The 22,077-nt window shown below is 39.3% G+C and overlaps 2 protein-coding genes across 3 annotated transcripts; both read right to left on the bottom strand.

The window, feature by feature from the left end:
- Positions 1 to 2,214: 2,214 nt before the first annotated feature.
- On the bottom strand, positions 2,215 to 7,270 carry hesx1 (HESX homeobox 1). The gene is made up of 4 exons (XM_058373867.1): positions 6,207 to 7,270; positions 4,406 to 4,566; positions 2,844 to 2,945; positions 2,215 to 2,446 (listed from the first exon to the last, which is right to left on the bottom strand). The coding sequence occupies exons 1-4, from the start codon at positions 6,325 to 6,327 to the stop codon at positions 2,351 to 2,353; spliced, it is 480 nt and encodes a 159-aa protein (XP_058229850.1). The 5' UTR covers positions 6,328 to 7,270; the 3' UTR covers positions 2,215 to 2,350.
- Positions 7,271 to 8,596: 1,326 nt separating this feature from the next.
- appl1 (adaptor protein, phosphotyrosine interaction, PH domain and leucine zipper containing 1) lies at positions 8,597 to 21,955 on the bottom strand. Of its 2 annotated transcripts, none has more exons than XM_058373865.1 (22): positions 21,756 to 21,955; positions 19,583 to 19,681; positions 19,435 to 19,494; positions 18,547 to 18,618; positions 18,365 to 18,452; positions 18,226 to 18,267; positions 18,075 to 18,133; positions 16,651 to 16,797; positions 15,507 to 15,589; positions 14,804 to 14,962; positions 14,482 to 14,670; positions 13,986 to 14,028; positions 13,836 to 13,892; positions 13,601 to 13,692; positions 13,313 to 13,492; positions 12,580 to 12,632; positions 12,311 to 12,485; positions 10,548 to 10,584; positions 10,184 to 10,330; positions 10,040 to 10,090; positions 9,851 to 9,940; positions 8,597 to 8,910 (listed from the first exon to the last, which is right to left on the bottom strand). In XM_058373865.1, exons 1-22 carry the CDS (start codon positions 21,807 to 21,809, stop codon positions 8,755 to 8,757), a joined length of 2,133 nt encoding a protein of 710 aa, XP_058229848.1. In that variant the 5' UTR covers positions 21,810 to 21,955; the 3' UTR covers positions 8,597 to 8,754. The 2 variants fall into 2 exon arrangements, with proteins under 2 accessions (XP_058229848.1, XP_058229849.1); XM_058373866.1 differs by having other exon boundaries at positions 12,580 to 12,629.
- Positions 21,956 to 22,077: the final 122 nt, after the last annotated feature.

Here is a 22,077-nt window from a genome sequence, read left to right as displayed (position 1 = left end):
TCGCCATCCTGCCCATGATGACGTAACTCCGTACTGAATCTCCAGCTCTCACAGAGAGACAAAGCAGAAGATCTGGAACAGTATCAAGAAGTATGGGACTGCTGTGTGATTCACTTTTGCTCAAACCCGTCCAGAAGCAGGCATATTCAGTGTAAATGAGATTAAACCAGGCGTTTAGAAGAATGGAAAGGCATTACAGCTTAACTGTCATGGAATTTTCAGTGCCAGAGATGGGCTGCTTGAAGGATTTCAGCAATTGCTGGAATTTTTTAAAACAGTCTCTGGAGTTTAAAAAGATCCACTGAGTGGAAACTTCTGCTTGGACAGAGAGGTCAAAGCAGAATGACCAGGACAGGAAAATGGACAGGAGGGTTATGATAACTCATATAACCACTCTGTACAAACATGTTAAGCAGAAAAGCAACTCAAAACACACAACAACCTCGAGGTGGATGAGCTACAAAAGGAGAAAGGATCACATCAGGTTTGGTTCCTGTCAGCTAAGAAGAAGAATATGAGGCTACCGAAAGTACAGCCTCACCCAAACTGGACAGCTGAAGACTGGGAAAAGACCAGAGGATGTTTTATCTCTCAACTGGTTTTCTGTGTGTGATCATGAATTAATTATTCAACAATTTTTCTCAAAGGTGTCTCTAGTGTCAGCGCTTTATAAAGGTCTTTTATATTTTCTGACAGAAGTCTTCATGTTAGAGAGATTTACGGTTTCTTGGCACCATGACAAGATGTATTTCCGTCTTATTAATTCAAAGGTAATGGAATAAAGAGAGAGGCTGGTGAGGAAACTTTATAGCTGCTATAACAGAACTGATAACTGGAGCTAGCTTCCTCACAGACGTTCCATGGCATATCATTATGAACAGATAATAGGTACAAATTGACATTTAAAAATAATAATAATAATAATAATAATAATAATAATAATAATAACTTGCTATTGCTTTGGTGTAACAGAAATGAAGCATGCAGGAAAATAATGAACGTCAGCTTCATTTCATATAATATGACGTCACTAAATGCGTTTCAATTATTCATCCGAGGTCATGAAATGGTAACGCACGTGCACAGTTTACTTTTCTATGCTCTTAATATGCCGTTGCAAGTGGATATTAGGTTGATGTTACTGATCAGTAGAGCTGGTTTACATTTACCATTTACGTGATTGCTTTTTTACAAAAACGTATTTTAATATTTTTTTTTTTTAGTGGTTTTTCTGTCGTTGCATTACATGAACGTCCCCAGGAGAATTTTCTCAGCACTCTGGCGCCCTCTACTGTCGGTTTAATCATTGCAACAGAGTTAACTACAGTATTGTACACGGATCAGAGCCATAACATTATGACCACTGAGAGGTGACGTGAATAACCCTGATGATCTCCTCATCGTGGCACCTGTTAGTGGGTGGGATATATTAGAGGCAGCAAGTGAACATTTTGTCCTCAAAGTTGATGTGTTAGAAGCAGGAAAAATGGGCAAGCGTGAGGAGTTTGACGAAGGGCCAAATTGTGATGGCTAGACCACTGGATCAGAGCATCTCCGAAACTGTAGCTCTCGTGGAGTGTTCCCGGTCTGCAGAGATCTAGTGGAATCGATGGGTCAGGGCTGTTTTGGCCAACACAGTATTAGGCAGGTGGTCATAATGTTATGCCTCCATCCATTTTCTGAACCTAATTTGCTGAGTCTATCTCAGTGGACATGTCCATCAAATGGGACATTTACACACACACACACTACGGACAATTTGGAGATACCAGTCTTTGGAAAGGGGAAGGAAACCGGAATACCAGGAGGAAACCCTAGAAGCACAGGTAGAACACTCCACGCAAGTCATTGTGCTCCCCATTATATTTCTAATTATAAGATAACCACCCGTGATATATCATTATTATTGTATTATATCAATATTAATTAAATGCTATTACTAAGTCACTGAATATGTTCCTTCAATAGAGTCTAATCCAATATGGCTGCTGTTCTCACCCCTTCCACCCCTTATCATTATTCAGAGCAAATAGCAAAGCTCCTTTCCTCTTTAAATGCCTCTTTTGTCTCTCATAATCACCCTCAATTAGAGCAAGCTAACGGGGACAATGGCTTTCCGTGAAGCTCGTTATCTAACAGTAAAGCAGTCGATGAATTCAGGAAAGACCACATGCAGGGTGCACAATAAAATTCCCATACTCTGTGTGCGACGTTCAGCTACATTTTAATTAATCAGCTGCTTATTAGATAAAAGACATAAGTTATTGATTTGCACTCTGAAAATAAGTCAAAAACAGAATATATTATAATATGACAAGAAACAGAAATCTGAATTTTCTTCTTTAAACAATCACTGTTGGAGTCCATTGATGACTTTCTTCACCATCAGGAACTGGTTCTCTCGATGGGAGCGCTTCAGTTTTGCTCTTCTGTTCTGGAACCAGATCTGACAAGAGAGAGAGAGAGAGAGAGAGAGAGAGAAATGATGTTTTATTTTTTACGTTAGAGATTTATAAAATGGCTGTTAATTAATAGACAAATGAAATCAGCATAAACATTCGAATCATTATGATATCAAGGCTCCAGTAATATCCAGTGGCATAGTATTTATTGATGTTCCTATTTATCTATGGTGCAAAAGTTTGTATCCCCCCCCTCCATGTGTGTGAAAGGACACAAATATCAATACAAAAGCCTTCAGTTATCCTATAATATTATAATAGACACCTTCAGGAAGGGAGATAGCTACACTACTAAACTGATCCATAACTGATTGAAGAATCCATTACTAAACTTTGTACGATTTTGCTGAAATAATAAACTTCCTAAAGCTGTATCCGTACCTGTATTCTGTCTTCGTCGATATGCAGCTTCTGAGCCAGCTCCTCTCGGACATCGATCCCGGGGTACGAGTTGACTTGAAACACACTCTCGAGTATCTCGATCTGGAATCGTGAATAAAAAAAAAGAACAATCACGGTAAAGGAAAAGACAGGGGCAGATGATATTATAGGATACACCACACTCTGTACTAGTCTACTATACACCAATCCAGCATAACATTATGACCACCTGCCTAATATTGTGTTGATCCCCCTTTTGCTGCCAAAACAGCCCTGAATCGTCGAGGCATGAACTCCACTAGATCCCTAAAAGTGTGCTGTGATATCTGGCACCAAGATGTTAGCAGCAGATCCTTTAAGTATCCGTACAATACTTAAAGGATACTTACAGGATTTAAAAGATACTTTTGATAGATACTGACCACTGCAGACCGGGAACACCCCGCAAGAGCTGCAGTTTTGGAGATGCTCTGATCCAGTGGTCTAGGCATCACAATTTGGCCCTTCGTCAAACTCGCTCAAATCCTTACATTTTTCCTGCTTCTAACACATCAACTTTGAGGACAAAATGTTGACTTGCTGCCTGATATATCCCACCCACTAACAGGTGCCATGATGAGGAGATCATCAGTGACCCGTCAGAGGTCATAATGTTATGGCTGATTGGTGTAGTACGCATAGTAAATGGTACACTATATTTGTGTGTATGTGACAAAATTTGAATTGGATTTGAATTTCCGAAATCTGAATTTCACGACAGCAGGCTTTTCATAAATATTTCCAAAGAAATGAGATCATTGCTGCTTCTTATTGTTATTAGCCGAAAAATCAAATGGATAACATGGAGTAAATCAAATCTTAATAACTTCCATAATCTGTTCCGTTGGTGAAAAATCCAGAAATAAAAAGCTCTAGGACGCCAATATTATTATACTACTATTATTAAATAATTCAGTTCAATTGAATTTTTTTGTATAGCTCTTTTAACAATGCTTATTGTCTCAAAGCAGCTTTACAGAACCTAAGACATACAGAACAGAAAGTTCAAGATTAATATTTGACTTAAATTTCAATTTAATCCCTAATCCCTAATGAGCAAGCCTGTGGCAAGGAAAAATTCCCTTAGAGGAAGAAACCTTGAGACTCAAAAGGGAACCTAGTCCTGACCGAAGAGTGGGAATTACCATAAACACCAAAGAGCGTGATTAGAAATGATCATAAACACCAGAGTGTGAGATTAGAAATTAGCATAAACACTGGAGAGTGTGATTATTAATAATAATTGTGTGAGCAGGAGCTCCTGAGCAACTCAGAAATTAGCTCACCGTCTGAGTTTATTATCGAATCAACATTAACTTCTCCATGCCGAAGCCTTGTGACTGATATATGAATAGCTGGATAATGTTCACCATTAAATCTGTGGAATTTATCTGTGGTATTTTTTACAGTTAACATTCCGGTAAATGGGAGAGAAAAGGAATAACATTAAATAAGACTGTAAATAAGCTACTGGATTTGGTGTGCATCAGTATCAGTATCAGATTCAGTATCAGTAGGGTTACCTGTAAGCTGGAGAAGGCAGTTCTGGGTCTCCGTCCGATGCACCAGTTGAGTGAACGCCTGCAGCTCTCCACTGGTGCCTCACTTTTCCTCTCCTCCATCACAGGTACCTCCCGAGAGGCGTCTGCCTTTATGAAGCGGTCGTTTTTCGTTGGTTGAGCGTCTGATGAAATGAAAAGTAATTGGTTATGAGTTTAAGTAAGATGGGAATAGAGAGTACAGAGGTTTTCCTGCTTAAACATACCCAAGTCTCATTTAACTAATGAGGACAAGTTGTTGACCTTATACAAGATAATGTAATATTTATTAATTGTGTACAGTCAGTCAAGTAAGACAACTGACTCGGGTCAGAAAATCTACGTAACCTCATCTTACTCTTTTACTATCAATAAAATGAAAACCCTTAGTGAAATCCTCAAGCTGATGATTTTACATGTGAAGGACCGTGTGGTTTGGTCATTTGGGACAACATGAAAAACAATCACACTATAAAAATATGTACATGAAATAACTTTTTAAAATGTATTTTATATTCTATTTTGTATATCATGTATATTTATGTCGAATATATAATGGTCATGACCATTTGGCCATTTAAAATTTATATACAGTCCAGCGGAGAAGTCTTAAGTACATGCAAAGAAACGCTGCAAAGCAAAATGCATTCCAAAAAGAATCGAATGAAACTTTTCTACATATAAACAAATCTCAAGTCAATATTTGGTGAGACGATGCTTTGTTTAAAAGAAAACAACTAAGCACCATTTGTGTGGTTTTCTAAGGATGGTTTTCTTATAGAGACTGAAAAGTGGTCTGTTTTGTAATAGGTTTCTTTCTATGTGACTTTTTAAGTGTAATGTTTTATATTTCTGTTGGAAAAAATACAATTTTGGGAATATAAAACGCTTTTGTTCTGAAGCAGAAGATTTGTACTTAAACTTGATGTATGAAGAGTAGCACAACCATACACACACACACACACACACACACACAGAAACAGTGGGGTCCTCCTCGAGACCTCCTTGAGAAGTCTTAAGACTAGAAATAAAGTTTTGAAGTGTCACATGAATAAATATCCAGTTCTCCTAGAAACTCTGCAGCACCTGCAGGTTTCTAGGAGTTTCTAGGAGTTCAGGAGTTTCTAGGTGAATATTTAAACTCAAGCAAATGTGTGATTTGTGACCTTTCCAACATAAGGTCAGATTTTTGTCCATATTCCTTATCTCTTCTGTTGAAGCAGGTGTTCAGATTGAACATGAATCATCAGGTTTTACATAAACTTATGAAGTCTATGCCAGCTCGAGTGCATGAAAGTCATTCAGGCAGGAAAAAAAGGACATATGCAAATATTTAATTTGCAAAATTCATAGCCTATATGTCCAAAAACAAAAGGTCAAAGCATGTCATTTTTCCTTAATTTTTTTTTTTTTAAAATATTGAGGGGGGTTAGTGTTTTTGATGCTGACCACGCCCACTTGAAGTCATGTTATTTCTGTCCATAGGATCAACTTATAATTCTATCTGTATATATCAGATGTTGTAGCCTAGTGGTTAGGGTGAGCGGAAGGTTGTCCACCAAGCTGGCAGTGCGGGGGGCCCCTGAGCAAGGCCCTTAATTGCTCAGTTTTATAAAATGAGATAAAAATGTGGATGTAAATGAACATAAATTATATATATTAAAAATACATACAATATATATATATAAATAAATGTTTTTCTAGTCAATTCTATATACGTGGAGTCTTGCCTTAAAGCAGAAATGTATAATTTACAATAATAATAAAATAATAAAGTGACACCTACCAGTCCAGGGGCGGTGAGGAGTGTAAACAGTGGTTCTCTGCTCATCTCGGTCCAGTCCCAGGATGCGGTCAATAGTAAAGAGAGAGTGTCGGCTCTGGGGATGCGCGCTCACACTCGCCATGTTTCCCAGAAGGAAGGAAACAAAGATCTCCAAGCTGGTCTGAAGGAATGTTCTGAGCAAATGAGACTCGAAGTGTCCCGTGCCTTCCTTTAAAAAAAAAAAAAAAACTAACACGTCACTGATTAAAACCGGTCCAACTTTTTTTTTACCATCTGAATAGGTCCAGGGCGCACCACAAGGGGCAGCAGGTCGATTTACAGGTGTGTCCAAATGACGCGCCGCGACCGTGACCACCGGGGCGTTATCTATTACCCACACGGAATCCCTCCAAGCTCGTTATTTTGGAGAGACAAAAAAAAAGCCCCTTCACCAGTGTGTCCCTTTTATTTTTACCCACCAGGTAGAAAATGAGCTCTTTTATTAATTCCCTCCTCAGCCCGCTCATTTCCTTCAGCCGGCTGAGCGGCATTATGAGAAAGCAGTCAGCTTGCCAGTAATCTCATTTATACGCGCAGAAGTTTAAAATAAGTGTTAATAATAAAAAAAAAGAAGGTAAGGCTATTAAAGTTAATCCTGCTGAATATTCCCCCCCCCCTCCCCCTCCTCTTTTTTTCCTGGCCTCTTGTCATGCATGCAAAGGGCATCCGTGAACTAATCCGACAAGTTGCTCCTGCATTGTCCTCATTCAGCAGGCTGAATCCGACTATTCAGGCAGGCTTTAAATAAATATGCGACTTGTTTATTTACTTGTTTACTCGAGTGCACGAGCTCCCTCTCCATGCCCTGCTTTGTCATGGTGAAAAGTTAGGACTAATTAGAACTATTGAAATGCAAACCCAAAAATGCAGACCAATTAGGCTTACAGAAATAATAAAGCCTATTATCAGTGTGGAGAAAAAAAAGAATCAATTTTAATAAAGACTTTTCTCTCTGCACTGGGTACTATAATGAGTGTATCTCTCTCTCTCTTTATTTTTGCCTGGTGTGTCTTTAATTAGTTTCTAGGCTAATTCTTTACATCGGTGGTCAACAATGAATCTTTAGAATAGAAATGTTTCTTTAAATGCTCCTGTAGAGTCAAGTTTAATTCTAGCCCCTGAACATCCTCCTATGTAGACTGCATTTAAATTACAGACAAGACCGAACAATTTAGGTCATGATTTAAATTCTGAAATGTATTTCTTTCTTGGGCACGACAGAGATTTCATCATCTCTATACCACAGAAAAGGAAAGAGTTAGACATTTTTCATGAAGGACATTCACAAATGAATTATATTGCAAGTTATTTTCAGAATTCAAAATGAGCATTAGTCACTTTAACCGGGCTTAAAAAACACACACACACACACACACACACACACCCCCCAAGTGTGCATCAGCAAATTGTGGCCATTTTGGAAGAAACACATTTACATCAACACAACGTTTAACAGAAGGACAGAATGAACTATTAAATACAACACAATATAAAACAATAAATCCCCTCACATCCCCCAAAACGTTTTCTCGTCACAGACGGCTTTAGACCGAACAGACATGGCGTTTCAATGAAGTACATTCGCATCAGGATGTTAACTACAAAGCATGATTATTGGAAACCGATAAACCACTTGTGTGCATATATTTTAAAAAATAATAATAATTAAAAAAAAAAAAAATCATGTATTAAACCGGAATCTAAATCCATATCACTCTTTTAAACAAACTTTGACAGCTGTAAACTTTGTTATAGAAAAACAAAACAATTCCCCTTAAACTCCCAGGACTTTTGTAAACTGTGAACATAAGGGGTTAAACAATTATTTCAATTATTATCTTTATTTGGAAAAAAAAAATATATATATATATAAAGAAAGAAAGAAAAATTGACCACAATCCTTAAATCACATAGAGGATCATCTGCGAATTACGTCCTACAGAAATTCACCACAGGTACAAATCTGGTTAGATTCAACCGCTATACAGTCGAGTTACTGATGTGGGTATGACAGAGCTGGAGTACATGCAGGCATGTTAGAGCATCAAGTTAAATATACAATATTAGTACAAAGTCCTTCTTTAATTATGTGCTATTCACACGTGCAATTTCCTCCAAAAATAAATTCCCAGTAATCCATACACACACACACGCCTTTTAGTAGTGCACCTTTCCAGCACTCTCTCAAACACACATTCATAAACAACAACAACCAAAAGAAAACAAACATCTAAAAGTGTGTTTTCAATACAAGTCAATAATGGAAAAAGGTACAAAATACAAGATGTAATACAAATAAAACAAGCTCATGAGAGCTTCTCCCACCCATAAAATGACTCTTTCTCCTCTACTTATGTGTCTTTTTTTTAATATTCTGCAGTCATTTTGCAAAAAACTCATTTCCTTTAGTAAACCAGAGGTTTTAAAGGAAAATGTCGTTAAGATTAAGTGTTTCAGATGAAAAGTTGAGTCCAGGTAGAGATCAACTTTATCCTCATGCTTTCTACTCTCAAGCATCAGATTCGCCTCTTTCTCTTTTCTGCCCCTCCTCCCCGATATCGCTGTCTTCCGATTGGCTCTGGCTGAGGACGAGGAACTGTCCGTCAGCGGCTGGCGGGTTCGGGCGACTAGAGGCAGCTATCAGGCGGCTTTGTTCCTCCAGGTCCTGGAATTACGGTGCAGACTTTATTTTAAGGCATGATAACATTATATAGTCTCAGTGATGACACGAATGCACATCGTGGAAGGTTCAATTGCTGCCTGGTGGCTTTGGAATGTTATTTTAATGTTATTTGTTATCTTTCTTCACGGGGTCAATATTATCGGTCATATAAAATGTCCTAATTGTGACACATGTCCGACTTTATACACATCAGATGGCTTTCCAACGGGACACAAAGGTGGCGTTATCTGTGTAACTCAAACTCTAAAGGATGTAGGTGAAAAATTTAATGTATAAATAAAAGATAAATATGTTAGTAATTGATGCTAGCACCAGTTAAAATGCAAACTACTAAGCAAGATTTATGTCTTTCCATTAGACTTTTTCTTTTTCTTATGCTGTAATGTTTTTATTTTTAAAAAATTGAAAATGAGCTCCGTTGCTTATTTCCTGGCAGCGTCACTTTTTTTGCTTAGTGAATTAGAGGCGGTCAATAATAAAATTACATATGGGGTAGCCCCTATTTCATTTCTGTATTCAAGGGATCCTTCGGCCTCCTGGGGATCCAGCGGCAGGATCCCGTGCTCACATTGCCGCGGCCCGGGTTCGATTCCCGGGCAGGGTGCTAACCCAGCCAGTGAATAGTTAACTCTCAGTGCTGGCGCTAAGCCCGGATTAAATGGGAGGGTTGCGTCAGGAAGGGTAAAACCTGTGCCAAATCGAAACATGCAGACCAAACGATCTGCTGTGGAGACCCTGAACAGGGAGCAGCCAAAAGAACAACAACATTCAATGGATCCTTTAAAATTGTTGTAGTGGTGGTGTTGTTATAGGTGAGAACTGAACCTTGGCTCTAGGCTAGACTTTGTGAAAACCAGAGTCATGAGCCACCGGTACTGGAGTTTGATATTCATTCTGGTGCAGCACAATTTTCTCATCATACCTTTTCAATCTGTTTTTGTTTAGTCAGCTCTTCCTGCTGCTTCTCCTTGGCCTTTTCCAGCTCTCTCTGCTTCCGATTGGCTTTCTGATCCTACAAGATTCATAAGAAGTAGATGATTTGTGCTGATAATAAATGACACTGCTTAAAGTCTTGTATATCTTTGTCTATCCTGAATGGTAAATGACTTACCATTTCTGAATGAAGTGCTATCTGTTTTGCCAGTCCCACACTGTCACAGATCTGACCAAAACAAAACAAAACACACCAATTGAGCTGTAAAAGCACACACAGGCATACATTACATAAACATACGTATTTAAGTTTTCATTATACCTTCTCTCCATCATTATTAGACTCAAAGATGTAGCAGACGGTGACGGGACGTCCGTCGACTCGGCCGCCGGCTGTATGCAACACGAAGCCGAACAAGCGCTTGTTCTCTTGATGTGATGCGCACATCACCACACTGGATAGAGGGAACTGAGGAGAAAGAAAAAGAGGCAGCAAATCTGAGAAAAACAAAGACCCATCTTTCTTTGCCAGATATAATAGGAAATTAATAAGATTTCTGATCTAGGATCAGTTTTTAAATAATAAATACCATTAAACAGAGGTGCATCTCTTTTGCATTACATATGGATGGCCCAAAGTGTGAGGACGACAAGTTATAATAAATATATAACAAAATCAGACCTACCCTTAATCTGGTGACTTGTGTCTGAGGGTCAATGAGCCTATAAAAAGTTACATAAAGCAGAACATTTACAATTAATTATTAATAATCACACAATATCTGCATGCAATGAAGTACAGTCTTATGCAAAAGTTTAGGCACCCCTTGATAAATAACAGATTTTGGTGATTTTTTTAATTGAAAAGATGTTAACACAGTCTCTCTTGGAAATGGAAAAAATGCACAATATTTTCAGCAAACATTGATGCATAGTTACTTCTTATGCCATAAATTGAACAAAGATAAAAAAATAAAAACATTATTGTGGCACTGTGCAAAAGTTTGGGCACCCTACATAATCAGTACTTAGTAACACCTCCTCTGGCAGATATCACAGCTTGCAAATGCTTTTTATAGCCAGCTAGAAGTCTTTCAATTCTTGTACTTGGGATTTTCTCCCATTCTTCCTTGCAAAAGGCTTCTAGTTCTGTAATATTCTTTGGTCGTCTTCCATGCACAGCTCTTTTAAGATCTACCCACAAATTTTCAGTGATGTTTAAATCAGGGGACTGTGATGGCCATTCCAAAACCTTCAGCTTGCGTCTCTTTAGGTATTCCATAGTGGATTTCGAGGTATGTTTAGGATCATTGTCCTGTTGTAGAAGCCATCCTCTTTTCAGCTTCAGCTTTTTTACAGATGGTGTGATGTTTGCTTCCAGAATATGCTGGTATTTAGTGGAATCCATTCTTCCCTCCACCCGTGCAATGTTTCCTGTGCCACTGGCTGCAACACAACCCCAAAGCATGATGGATCCACCCCCATGCTTAATAGTTGGCAAGGTGTTCTTTTCATGAAATGCTGCTCCTGTTTTTCTCCAAACATGCCTTTGCTGATTGTGGCCAAAGAGTTCTATTTTAACTTCATCAGTCCACAGCACTTGTTTCCAAAACGCATCAGGCTTCTGTAGATATTCTGTTGCATACTTCTGACATTGGATTTTATGATGGGGACGCAGGTAAGGTTTTCTTCTGCTGACTCTTCCATGAAGGTCTTGTCTGTGCAAGCATCGCTGCACAGTGGAACGGTGCACCCCCACTCCTGAGTCTGCTAAATCTTCCTGCAGGTTTTTTGCAGTCAAATGGGGGTTTTGATTTGTCTTTCTGACCAGCATACGAGCAGTTCTCTCCGAGAGTTTTCTTGGTCTTCCAGATCTCATCTTGACCTCAACAGTTCCCCTGAACTGCCATCTCTTAATTACATTTCTCACTGTGGAAACTGCAAGCTGACAACCCTTTGCTATCTTCTTGTAGCCTTCTCCTGCATTGTGGGCATCAAAAACTTTCATTTTCAGAGTCTTACACAGCTGCTTAGAGGAACCCATGGTTGTTGAGTGTCCGCAAGTGCGTGCACAAGGTTTGAAGAGTCAAAGTATTTGTAAAGCTTTGAAATTGGCATTTACTAATGACAGCTGTTGCCATGCATCAGATCTAATGAGCCGATTAAGGTCTGAAACCTTGTAAAAAGAATCTGAGACTCTGGAACTCTTACAGTGCCAAAACTTTTGCACAGTGCCATAATAATGTTTTTATTTTTGTTCAGTTTATGGCATAAGACGTAACTACGCATCAATGTTTGCTGAAAATATTGTGCATTTTTTCCATTTCCAAGAGAGACTGTGTTAACATCTTTTCAATTAAAAAAATCACCAAAATCTGTTATTTATCAAGGGGTGCCTAAACTTTTGCATAAGACTGTATATTAGCAGCGTGCCATAGAGTTGTCTTACTTCAGGCAGTCGCAGGTGACAAGCAGATGGGACTCGGTCATCCTGAAGATGTTGTGGATGGCTCGGGCCGCCAGGATCTGCCTCATCGTCTCGTAGATGACATCCGGGTTCTCTGTGGCCTTCACTTCCATGGATCCTAGGAAACGCACGATGAACAGCTGGTGCAGGATGGAGTCTGCGAAAACCCGGAGTTACATAAAACATTTGAGCTATTTTGGACAAAGACCTTCTCTTTCTGGAATTTTAAGGTCTGTTAATGGGACATGTACCTTCACTGTCTCCAGACTGCACCTGTCCAGACTCTCCAAATGGGTTCGTCCTTCTTTCAGCAAAGGTGACAAAGAAACACTGGCATTATTTAAAAAGTAAGTGAAAATCAAAATACAGCAATATCCTGGGTGTTGAGTGGAATATATCGTTTAGTCCGCATGTTTAGATTGAGCACAGGTTTTACACCGGACGCCCTTCCTGACGCGACCCTCCCATTTTATCCGCGCTTGGAACCAGCACTGAGAGGTAACTCTTCAGTGGTTGGGTTTGCGCCCTGCCCGGGAATCGAACCCGTGCCGCGGCAATGAGAGCGGGGGATCCTGCTGCTGGATAAACATGAGGCAGTCAAAACAACATGTGACCTGCCTTCTTGTGACACATCATGTGACATGTGAACTGTATAAAGGCTGACAAATGAGATATTTAAAGAGTTTTATGCATTACACAAGAGGCAGATGCTGCACCTCTGGGTCTTGTGTATTTTTTTATAAAGTGCTTTAACGCGGAAGATGATTAGTTTAAATGTTTTCAGATTTGCATATTCATATATTTATGTTTTCTATCTAATGGTAATTTTCCACTATTTTCCAGCAATAATACATGTTAAAAAACTCTTTGAGCAATTTTATCACAAACCTTTAGACTTTGTGGGCAAACCACAAATGTTTACAGAAACGTATTCAATAACTCACGTTGGATGACAGTGTATAAATTGTAATTAGAGGCACTGACCTGCCCTGGGCAGCACCTTTAGCCTGTGATGTGCTCTCTTCACTGACTGGGGAAATGATATCAAACTGGATGGGGGTGTTTGGAGCCACCAGGGAGTCCAGAGACAGTGAGGAGAGAGCGGGTGACTCGGAACCTGCTGAGCTCTGGCTGCCAGTCCGCGCTGCTCGGGGTCGGCCCTGCCTATAAACCAGAGGGATTAAAAACTATTGTTACGTCTTGAATAGGAATAATCCGACTGGCCTAAAGCAAAATGTAGCCATGTGAGTGTGGGGATGAACAGATACTGACGTGCTGGGTCTAAAACTCTCATGACGCTGCTGGAATGAAGGCGACGGCGTCACAGCCTCCAAAGCCGACTGGTTGACTCTTGCGGCAGTTTCCTGTCAACAAAGTTTTCCAGTAAAGCAGTAATTTAGCGACAACCACTGGACCTCAGCATTATTTCTTTCACTCATGAATGCCAAATTGTGATTATCCACATAAAACAGAGTGATGAATCTCTGCATTTGAAGCAAATGCTTACCTCAGGCTTCTCACTAAGATAGATCCTCTTTGAGATGTTATTTATTGTTGCAATCCACTGAAAGGGGAATAAAATATAACATCTCTGTAGTTATTGAGCCAGGTTATATAATAAAAAAGGAAAGAATCGGAACTAGTAGCAATTTATTACCTCTTCACAATCTTTTCTGCTATCTGCCTGCAAAATGGAGATCCTATAATGAAAAAAATAATAATAATTTAGCATTATAATGCAATTCATTTTTAAAATAATTCACATTAATTCATTTAAATTTATTATTTTCCTTCTGTCAAAATGTAGTAATGTACTAGCAAAGGATGAAAATAATAATATAAAATAATAAATAGTGAGAAATTTATTTAAAAATAAATGTAATCATATTTATTTTCATTTATTAAAAAATAATAGAATAGATAAATAAAGTAGTTTCATGTATTATTATTGTTGTTATTATTGTTATTATTATATTTAAGCTCTAAAAAATGCATTTATAAATTTATCCATCTCCTGAACCTAAGAATCATAAAGTTTCTAACTCGAGATCTACCAAAACACTACACTAAATAAATAAATAAGTAATAATAATAAATAAGTAAATAAATAAACTCCTAAAATGTCATTAAGGTATCGAGGTCATTAAACATACTTTTTGCCATCGAAGGAAGAGATTTGGAAGCAGAAGCGTCGATCCTCGCAGTCCACTGCCATGACAGAACAGTTATCTATGTCCATGACCAGCCCTCCTGCCACGTCTCCTCGAGACTGACTCATGAGGTTCCCTCCTTGTGTGAAGAAATACTGGCGCTCCCAGGTGGTCGACACCAGCCCTGTTTTACTGGACATAACAAAATGAAAGTGCAAAGCGTGTCAAGCATGCAGCAACACATAGACATGCTTAATGAAATAATCAATACATGTGATGTGCTTGTACTGTAACTATAAACCATCGGTCAGGCTCGTTTTCCTACTTGCGAGTGTTGAGATATCCGGCTTTGCGGGTCAGGTTGCGGTTGATTGGGATTTTATTAGGGTCAGGGTCGGGCATGTATAGCAGATCACTGGCCTGATCCAGATCCTGGATAGTCTGCTGCATTGTGTCCACCTCACTGTCCATCTCCCTGCGTACACTAAGAGCAACAATAATAAATAAAATTAATAGAAACTATAACAATGTAATAACAAAGTTAATACCAGTACTGTAAATGTAAATGTGCAAATTATATATATATATACACACACACACACACCAGCATGTAATGCATTACACAGTACATATGCATATATATTATAAGTAAGACCAAGAAAATGTTAAAACAACACTGTGGTTATGGATAAGAAATTATGGTTTGAATACTGAGAAATGCCACATCGATTCCCTGCACTTTAAGCTTTCAAAAGGTCACAGACCTGCTTATCTTTGCTGTCGAGCTACACTGGTTAAATATTAAAACAGGAACAAGCTAATGTCAACATTAATGAATGAGTTATGTGTTAAAAAATTGGATAAGCTTGCATATCCGCCTGCTAAAATAAACTCTCCCACTCTCTTAATTGCCGTCCTCCTACTTGGGGGGGGTAATAATTCTAACGTGTGTAGAGAAATAAACCAATACAGGATGACTAATCAGGGACAGGATATTAAATTAGCAAAAGCAAACAGATAAAACCTACTTCTGTACACTGGTTCCAATGTTTGTAAGGAAGTCCTCCCATTGCTGTGTGAGGTTCTCTGATCCGAGCTTGAAGAAACTGATCTGAGGAAAAAAACCACACAGGTTAAATTTATCCGGTTAGGGGTTTATAGATTCCTGTATCTGAATTTAAATATGATTCATAAGAATGAACTATGATCAAGCTCAAAAGTTGTGATTATGTCTTAAATTGACTCTAGTTAATATATAGTGCATATTGTGTGACATTTGTAGCATATGTTAGGGTTAGTGATAAATAATATACACTACAGTGGCAAAAGTTTTGGGACATCCCTCCAAATCATTGAATTCAGGCGTTGTCTCGGCCCCTTAGTCCCCGATACTCATATGTAAAATACAGACTTGCACTATGGTGCCAAAAGTTTTGGGACGCCCCTCCAAATCACTGAATTCAGGAGTTGTTTTTCAAGGGTTAGTTCCAGTGAAAGGAACTCTTAATGCTTCGGCTTCATACCAAGACATTTTGGACAATTTAATGATCCCATCTTTGTGGGAACAGTTTAGGAATGACCCCTTCCTCTTCCAACATGACTGCACACCAGTGCACAAAGCAAGGTCCATAAAGACATGGAGTTTGGTGTGGAGGAACTTCACAGAGTCCTGACCTCAACCTGATAGAACACCTTTGGGATGAATTAGAGCAGAGACTGTGAGCCAGGCCTTCTTGTCCAACATCAGTGCCTGACCTCACAAATGCGTATCTAGAGGAATGGTGAAAAATTCCCATAAACACACTCCTAAACCTTGTGGAAAGCCTTCCCAGAAGAGTTGAAGCTGTTATAGCTGCAAAGGGCCAAACAACGTCATATCACAGTCATGTTCATGTAAAGGCAGATGTCCCAAAACTTTTGGCAATATAGTGTAGGTTAGGGAAAAGAGAGTAGTCACACCTACCACACTGCACTATTCTGCACCATTGAGTAGTATAAATAGTGCGTGTATATGCACTGAGCATGACTTAGCACAGGTACAGGAACAGTCTTATAGAAATACTTCTCGAGCTCTCAGTTTTAGATAATATATTCTTGAAAATGAATTTTAATATGATTTTTAATAACTGATTAAAATAATGACCGAAACTAGGGAGGGTGTTTTGTCCGTACCTGTGCCTGCATGTACCCCAGCAGCGGCTCTAACAGGGCGATCCTTTTCTTATACTGTAGAGTATTAAGTGCTGTAAAGTAGTGCATCATGGTCTGGTGCTGCTTTTTCCTTGAGGTGTAAACATCTTCCATCACTTCATTCTTTACCTATAGTGAAGGCAAACGTTTTTAATCAACAGAGAAGTCCTTTAATCCATTATTATCAACAAAGAAAGAAGTAGAAAATATCTGATGTGAATGATTATTCGATTCATTTCTTCATCATAGCAACAAACTGTTTAAAATCAGATCCAGTATAATTTCCTGTCTTGCACAAGGAGACAGGACTCGAGCCAACCAAATCTGCAGAACATACGCTCTTCCCACAGCGGCCAGGCCAAGTCTCAGTATGTGTTTCATTAAATGAAGACCGCCACTGCAGTGTGTGACTGTGTTAATCTCCTTATGTGCGTAATCATGCCCACAAGAAAGTAGGAGACAGATCTGATTAGGTGACAAAATAATGTCAGAGTGCAAAGACTGCGCTGTAAGTGTGTGGTGATCTGGGAAAAAACACGCCACATGTTCACATTCCGACATTTTCTAGTAAACACGTACTTCTAAAAACTACTTTGCTCAAAGAACTACTGCTGAACTGAAACACACGGATCAGGCATAACATTATGACTCCTGACAGGTGAAGTGAATAACACTAAGGATCTCCTCATCATGGCACCTGTTAGTGGGTGGGATATATTAGACAGCAAGTGAACATTTTGTCCTCAAAGTTGATGTTAGAAGCAGGAAAAATGGACAAGCGTAAGGATTTGAGCGAGTTTGACGAAGGGCCAAAATGTGATGGCTAGACCACTGGATCAGAGCATCTCCAAAACTGCAGCTCTTGTGGGGTGTTCCCGGTCTGCAGTGGTCAGTATCTATCAAAAGTATCCTTAAAGTCCAGTAAGTCCCATGGAGGCCCCACCTCACATCTCACAGGACTTAAAGGATCTGCTGCTAACATCTTGGTGCCAGATACCACAGCACACCTTCAGGGATCTAGTGGAGTCCATGTCTCAACAGGTCAGGGCTGTTTTGGCAGCAAAAGGGGGACTAACACGATATTAAGCAGGTGGTCATAATGTTATGCCTGATCTCTTTTTTTGCATTTAGTGGGATCTGAGACTAAAAGTTGTTAAATAGCAACATGGACATAAACTAAAGTCAGTTTGTAATCAGATTTTTCTAGTTTTTAGTTTTATTCAAGTGACTAGCACATTTTTAGTACATTTTACTGTCGCTAGAAAGTCAGGCTTATGTATACAAACTAAGAATAACGTTAACAACTATGACCACTTTTTAACAACAACTGGTGGTCATGTACACGGTTGCCAAGTGCATCAGATTAAAGCATTAACAGAATCAGTGTCATTATTTAACCTTCTTACCTTCTCATTCTCTTTCTTTTTAGACAGGCGACTGTATCTGTTGATGGCTATGTCAAGATCTGTCGTGTTAAGAAAATGAAACCGTGAATTATTTACAGTTGCTGGAGAATTCTTTTGCTTTTGTACTCGGTGAAATGAGTCGGATTCTCACCATCGCTGGATATTTGGAACACTTCCTTCAGAGTGAGGATTTCTGTGGGAAAGAAAGTAAGGCAAGTAAAAAAAATAGAAAGACAAATCGAGTTGTTTTGACGTAGTGATGAACTGATAAATGTACAATGGATATGTACCTTTTAAGTCCCTCTCTTTGAACTGAGTGATGGGGAACATCATGGCGTCTGCGAGCTGAGTGGACAGGACGGCGTGACAGGAGCTGAGCTGTGAAAGAGAGAGAGAGACAGACAGAAATAAACAGAATATAAATCTAATAGCCCATGAAGAGGAGAAACTAAAAATGGTACATTGTTCTCACCTCATCGATGACTTTGGCAAACTGCTGCAAAGTGGAGCTCATGACCTCATCGTCACCGCCGAGTGGGAAACGCTAAGGGGACGAGAAGGTCTAAATAAGCGTTTGGAGAAAAATCAAGCCATTCTTCCATAATTTGTGATGTCTTGTCATATGTTTATGCTAGCTATCACTTTCTAGCATGGACTTTTACACAATCAGGCATAACATTATGACCACTGGCCTAATATTGTGTTGGTCCCCCTTTTGCTTCCAAAACAGCCCTGACCTGTCGAACCATGGACTCCACTAGATCCCTGAAGGTGTGCTGTGGTATCTGGCACCAAGATGTTAGCAGCAGATCCTTTAAATCCTGTAAGATGCAAGGTGGGGCCTTCATGGGTCCCACCTCGCAACTTACAGGACTTAAAGGATACTTTTGATAGATACTGACCACTGCAGACCGGGAACACCCCACAAGAGCTGCAGTTTTGGAGATGCTCTGATCCAGTCATCTAGTCATAAAAATTTGGCCCTGGTCAAACTCGCTCAAATCCTTACGCTTGCCCATTTTTCCTGCTTCTAACACATCAACTTTGAGGACAAAATGTTCACTTGCTGCCTAATATATCCCACCCACTAACAGGTGCCATGATGAGGAGATCATCAGTCTTATTCACTTCACCTGTCAGGGGTCATAATGTTATGCCTATTCAGTGTAGGCTTCCAGGAAACAAAAACATAGAACAAGTAAATATCTTATTATTAGTAGTAGTAGTAGTAGTTTTAGAAATCAAGTTAAAAACTGTGTGAGATTTTCCCCTGGACTATTTTTCTTTTAAACCTGGTGAGTTTAATGACATCAGATGCTTCCTGCATTCACTTTAAAAAAAAATTGCTAAACATTTTTACCTGTTTTTCATACTCCTTCAATAACTTGGAGGTGAGGTGTGTTGCGGCACTCAGCTCATTCTGTAAACCATACAAACCTAAAGATTTAACTTCTCCGAAACAAGGAAAAATTGCTTTCTGTGTATCTTATGTATTAGTTTTGGCCTACCTGTGCATCATATATCCTCTGCATGGCTTTGAAGAGCTGATGGTAGTAGCTGGATATGGCACACGTGTCTTCCTCGAACACGCTAAGCAGCGAGCGAGTCTAGGAAGAAAAATAAAAGACGTATTTAGCATCAAGGCGACCGTGGCTGCGTTTATATTTCACACTGGGACTGGAGACAGGACCGTCTGTATCCTTGCTCTGCTATGGACTGAGAAATGTCCTCGTAGACAACCAGGTTTCTGTAGCTTCTCTGCAGTCTGTTTTGTTGTTGTGTTCCTCTCCTGATTAATAAGACAGATTATTTCACCACTGACTATCCTGCAAGATGCGCTCGTCTAGTGCCAAAAAAAACTAAAAGTATGTGTTACACTGAATAACAACAGACAAAATCCAGTGTTGTTAATTATTAATAACATTCATAATATACAATTCTTCCTCCACATACTGTAGTCCGTTAATAGAACGTTCGGTTGCTAAGCAACATCGGGTATTCTACAGTTTTATTGGATTAAACGATGTATATTAACACTGAATTCAATTATTTTGATTACTTTCACAAGTGTGTGTGTGTGTGTGTGTACAGGCTTATCATCATATGTTTGATAACTGTTTACCATTTGGCTCGTGTTACTTATAAGTAAAGATCAATATATAAACTATATTGCCAAACGTTTTGGGACACCGCTCCAAATCATTGAATTCAGGTGTTGTTTTTCAGGGGTTGGGCTCGGCCCCTCAGTTCCAGTGAAAGGAACTTTTTTGGACATTTTGGACAATTTCATGCTCCCAACTTTGTGGGAACAGTTTGGGGATGACCCCTTCCTGTTCCAACATGACCACACACCAGTGCACAAAGCAAGGTCCATAAAGACATGGATGAGTGAGTTTGGTGTGGACGAACTTGACTGAGTCCTGACCTCAACCTGATAGAACACCTTTAGGATGAATTAGAGCGGAGACTGCGAGCCACACCTTCCTGTCCAACATCAGTGCCTGACCTCACAAATGGACTTTGGTCAAAAAATCCCATAAACACACTTTTATCCCTTGTGGAAAGCTGTTATAGCTGCAAAGGGCGGGCCAACTTCATATTACATTCATGTGCATGTAAAAGCAGATGTCCCAAAACTATTGGCAATATAGTGTGTGTGTATACATATAAAAATTATTTTTCATCTCATAACAGTGACTTTCGAATTAACAGGAAACGTCATCTGTGAGCATTGAGATGTCAGTCAAATGATCAGATATCAGATATGTTTCAGATTCTATTGAGGTCCATATCAGATGTGGACATGCAAACAACCTGATCTGTGTCAGAGGACAACAACAACAACAACAACAACAACAACAACAACAACTAGAACTCCTGGCAATGTAAAGATAGAGCTTCATTTTGCTCAGCTTTCATAATGGCCAATGGCTGCTGAAACAGCAAGAAAGCAAGAAGAAAAATGAAGGAAGTGGGTAAGGAAGGAAACCAGGACATGCCGAGAATTTTTAATCTGTGTCTGATCTGTTGACAAAGTGTGAAATAACACGGCTGTGAGGTGAAGCAGTAAAAATAGCAAGCGGAAATGAACTGCTGGTGATTAAAGACCAGTAATAATATACAAGATTACAGCGCGCGCGCGCACACACACACACACACACACACACACACACACACACACACACACACACACCTGGACTCTAATTTAATTATCCTCTTAAATACATCTGTGTAACGGATTTAAATACTTTAACAATACTACACAACATGCGCCTATTTAATAAAAATCCCATTCTATTCCTCCACCATTTATCTACTGAAAGTTAACAGGGCCCATCTAAAATGCCTCCCTAACCCCTACAAGTGTGCACTACTTAGAGCGGGATTTAATGAGGTACAAATCACAGGTAGGGCACTAATTGACCCCAAACCGATCGATTTGGGATACAGCCCTTGTTTATAAACAATGTCTCCTCCCAACATCTAAACAGTTCCGCAAAACTAACACACCTGGCTTTTAAGAAAATATTATTTTTGATAGTTTGTAAGCAGTATATTCTGCTTCACGGGGCATTTTAAAGACGACGACGACTTCACGCACATAACTAGTTGCTATGCTAGTTCATTAGCTAGCTAGCCACAAAGCTAGAACGCTAGCAAGCCCAGATGTTTGTTTATTACCTGAGGACTGTCCTCCAGTGCTTCTTCTATCGGCAATTTGTCAATTCCTGGCATGTTTAGGCTGTTTTCTATTTTAATTTCAGAAAACTGACAGCTGTTTTTTTATTTTTAGAAAAAGAAATTCTTCCTGTTTGCTTTTTTATACAAGACAAGTGAACAGCCAGACAGTGCCCTTCCCACACATACGGATATTCCGCTGTTTCTCCGCCTCTCATTGGGAGACTGCGCTGTATCCCAAATCACTCCCTAACACCTCCATAAGTGCACTCTATAGGGGAGAAAATAGCGATATCTACAGCGGGTGTAGTGTACTATACATCCA

Source organism: Hemibagrus wyckioides, linkage group LG21 (genome assembly GCF_019097595.1).
Source record: "Hemibagrus wyckioides isolate EC202008001 linkage group LG21, SWU_Hwy_1.0, whole genome shotgun sequence".
NCBI classification, from domain to species: domain Eukaryota; kingdom Metazoa; phylum Chordata; class Actinopteri; order Siluriformes; family Bagridae; genus Hemibagrus; species Hemibagrus wyckioides.
Note: the sequence above shows the minus strand (reverse complement) of the source record. Positions and strands in the feature narration are given on the sequence as shown.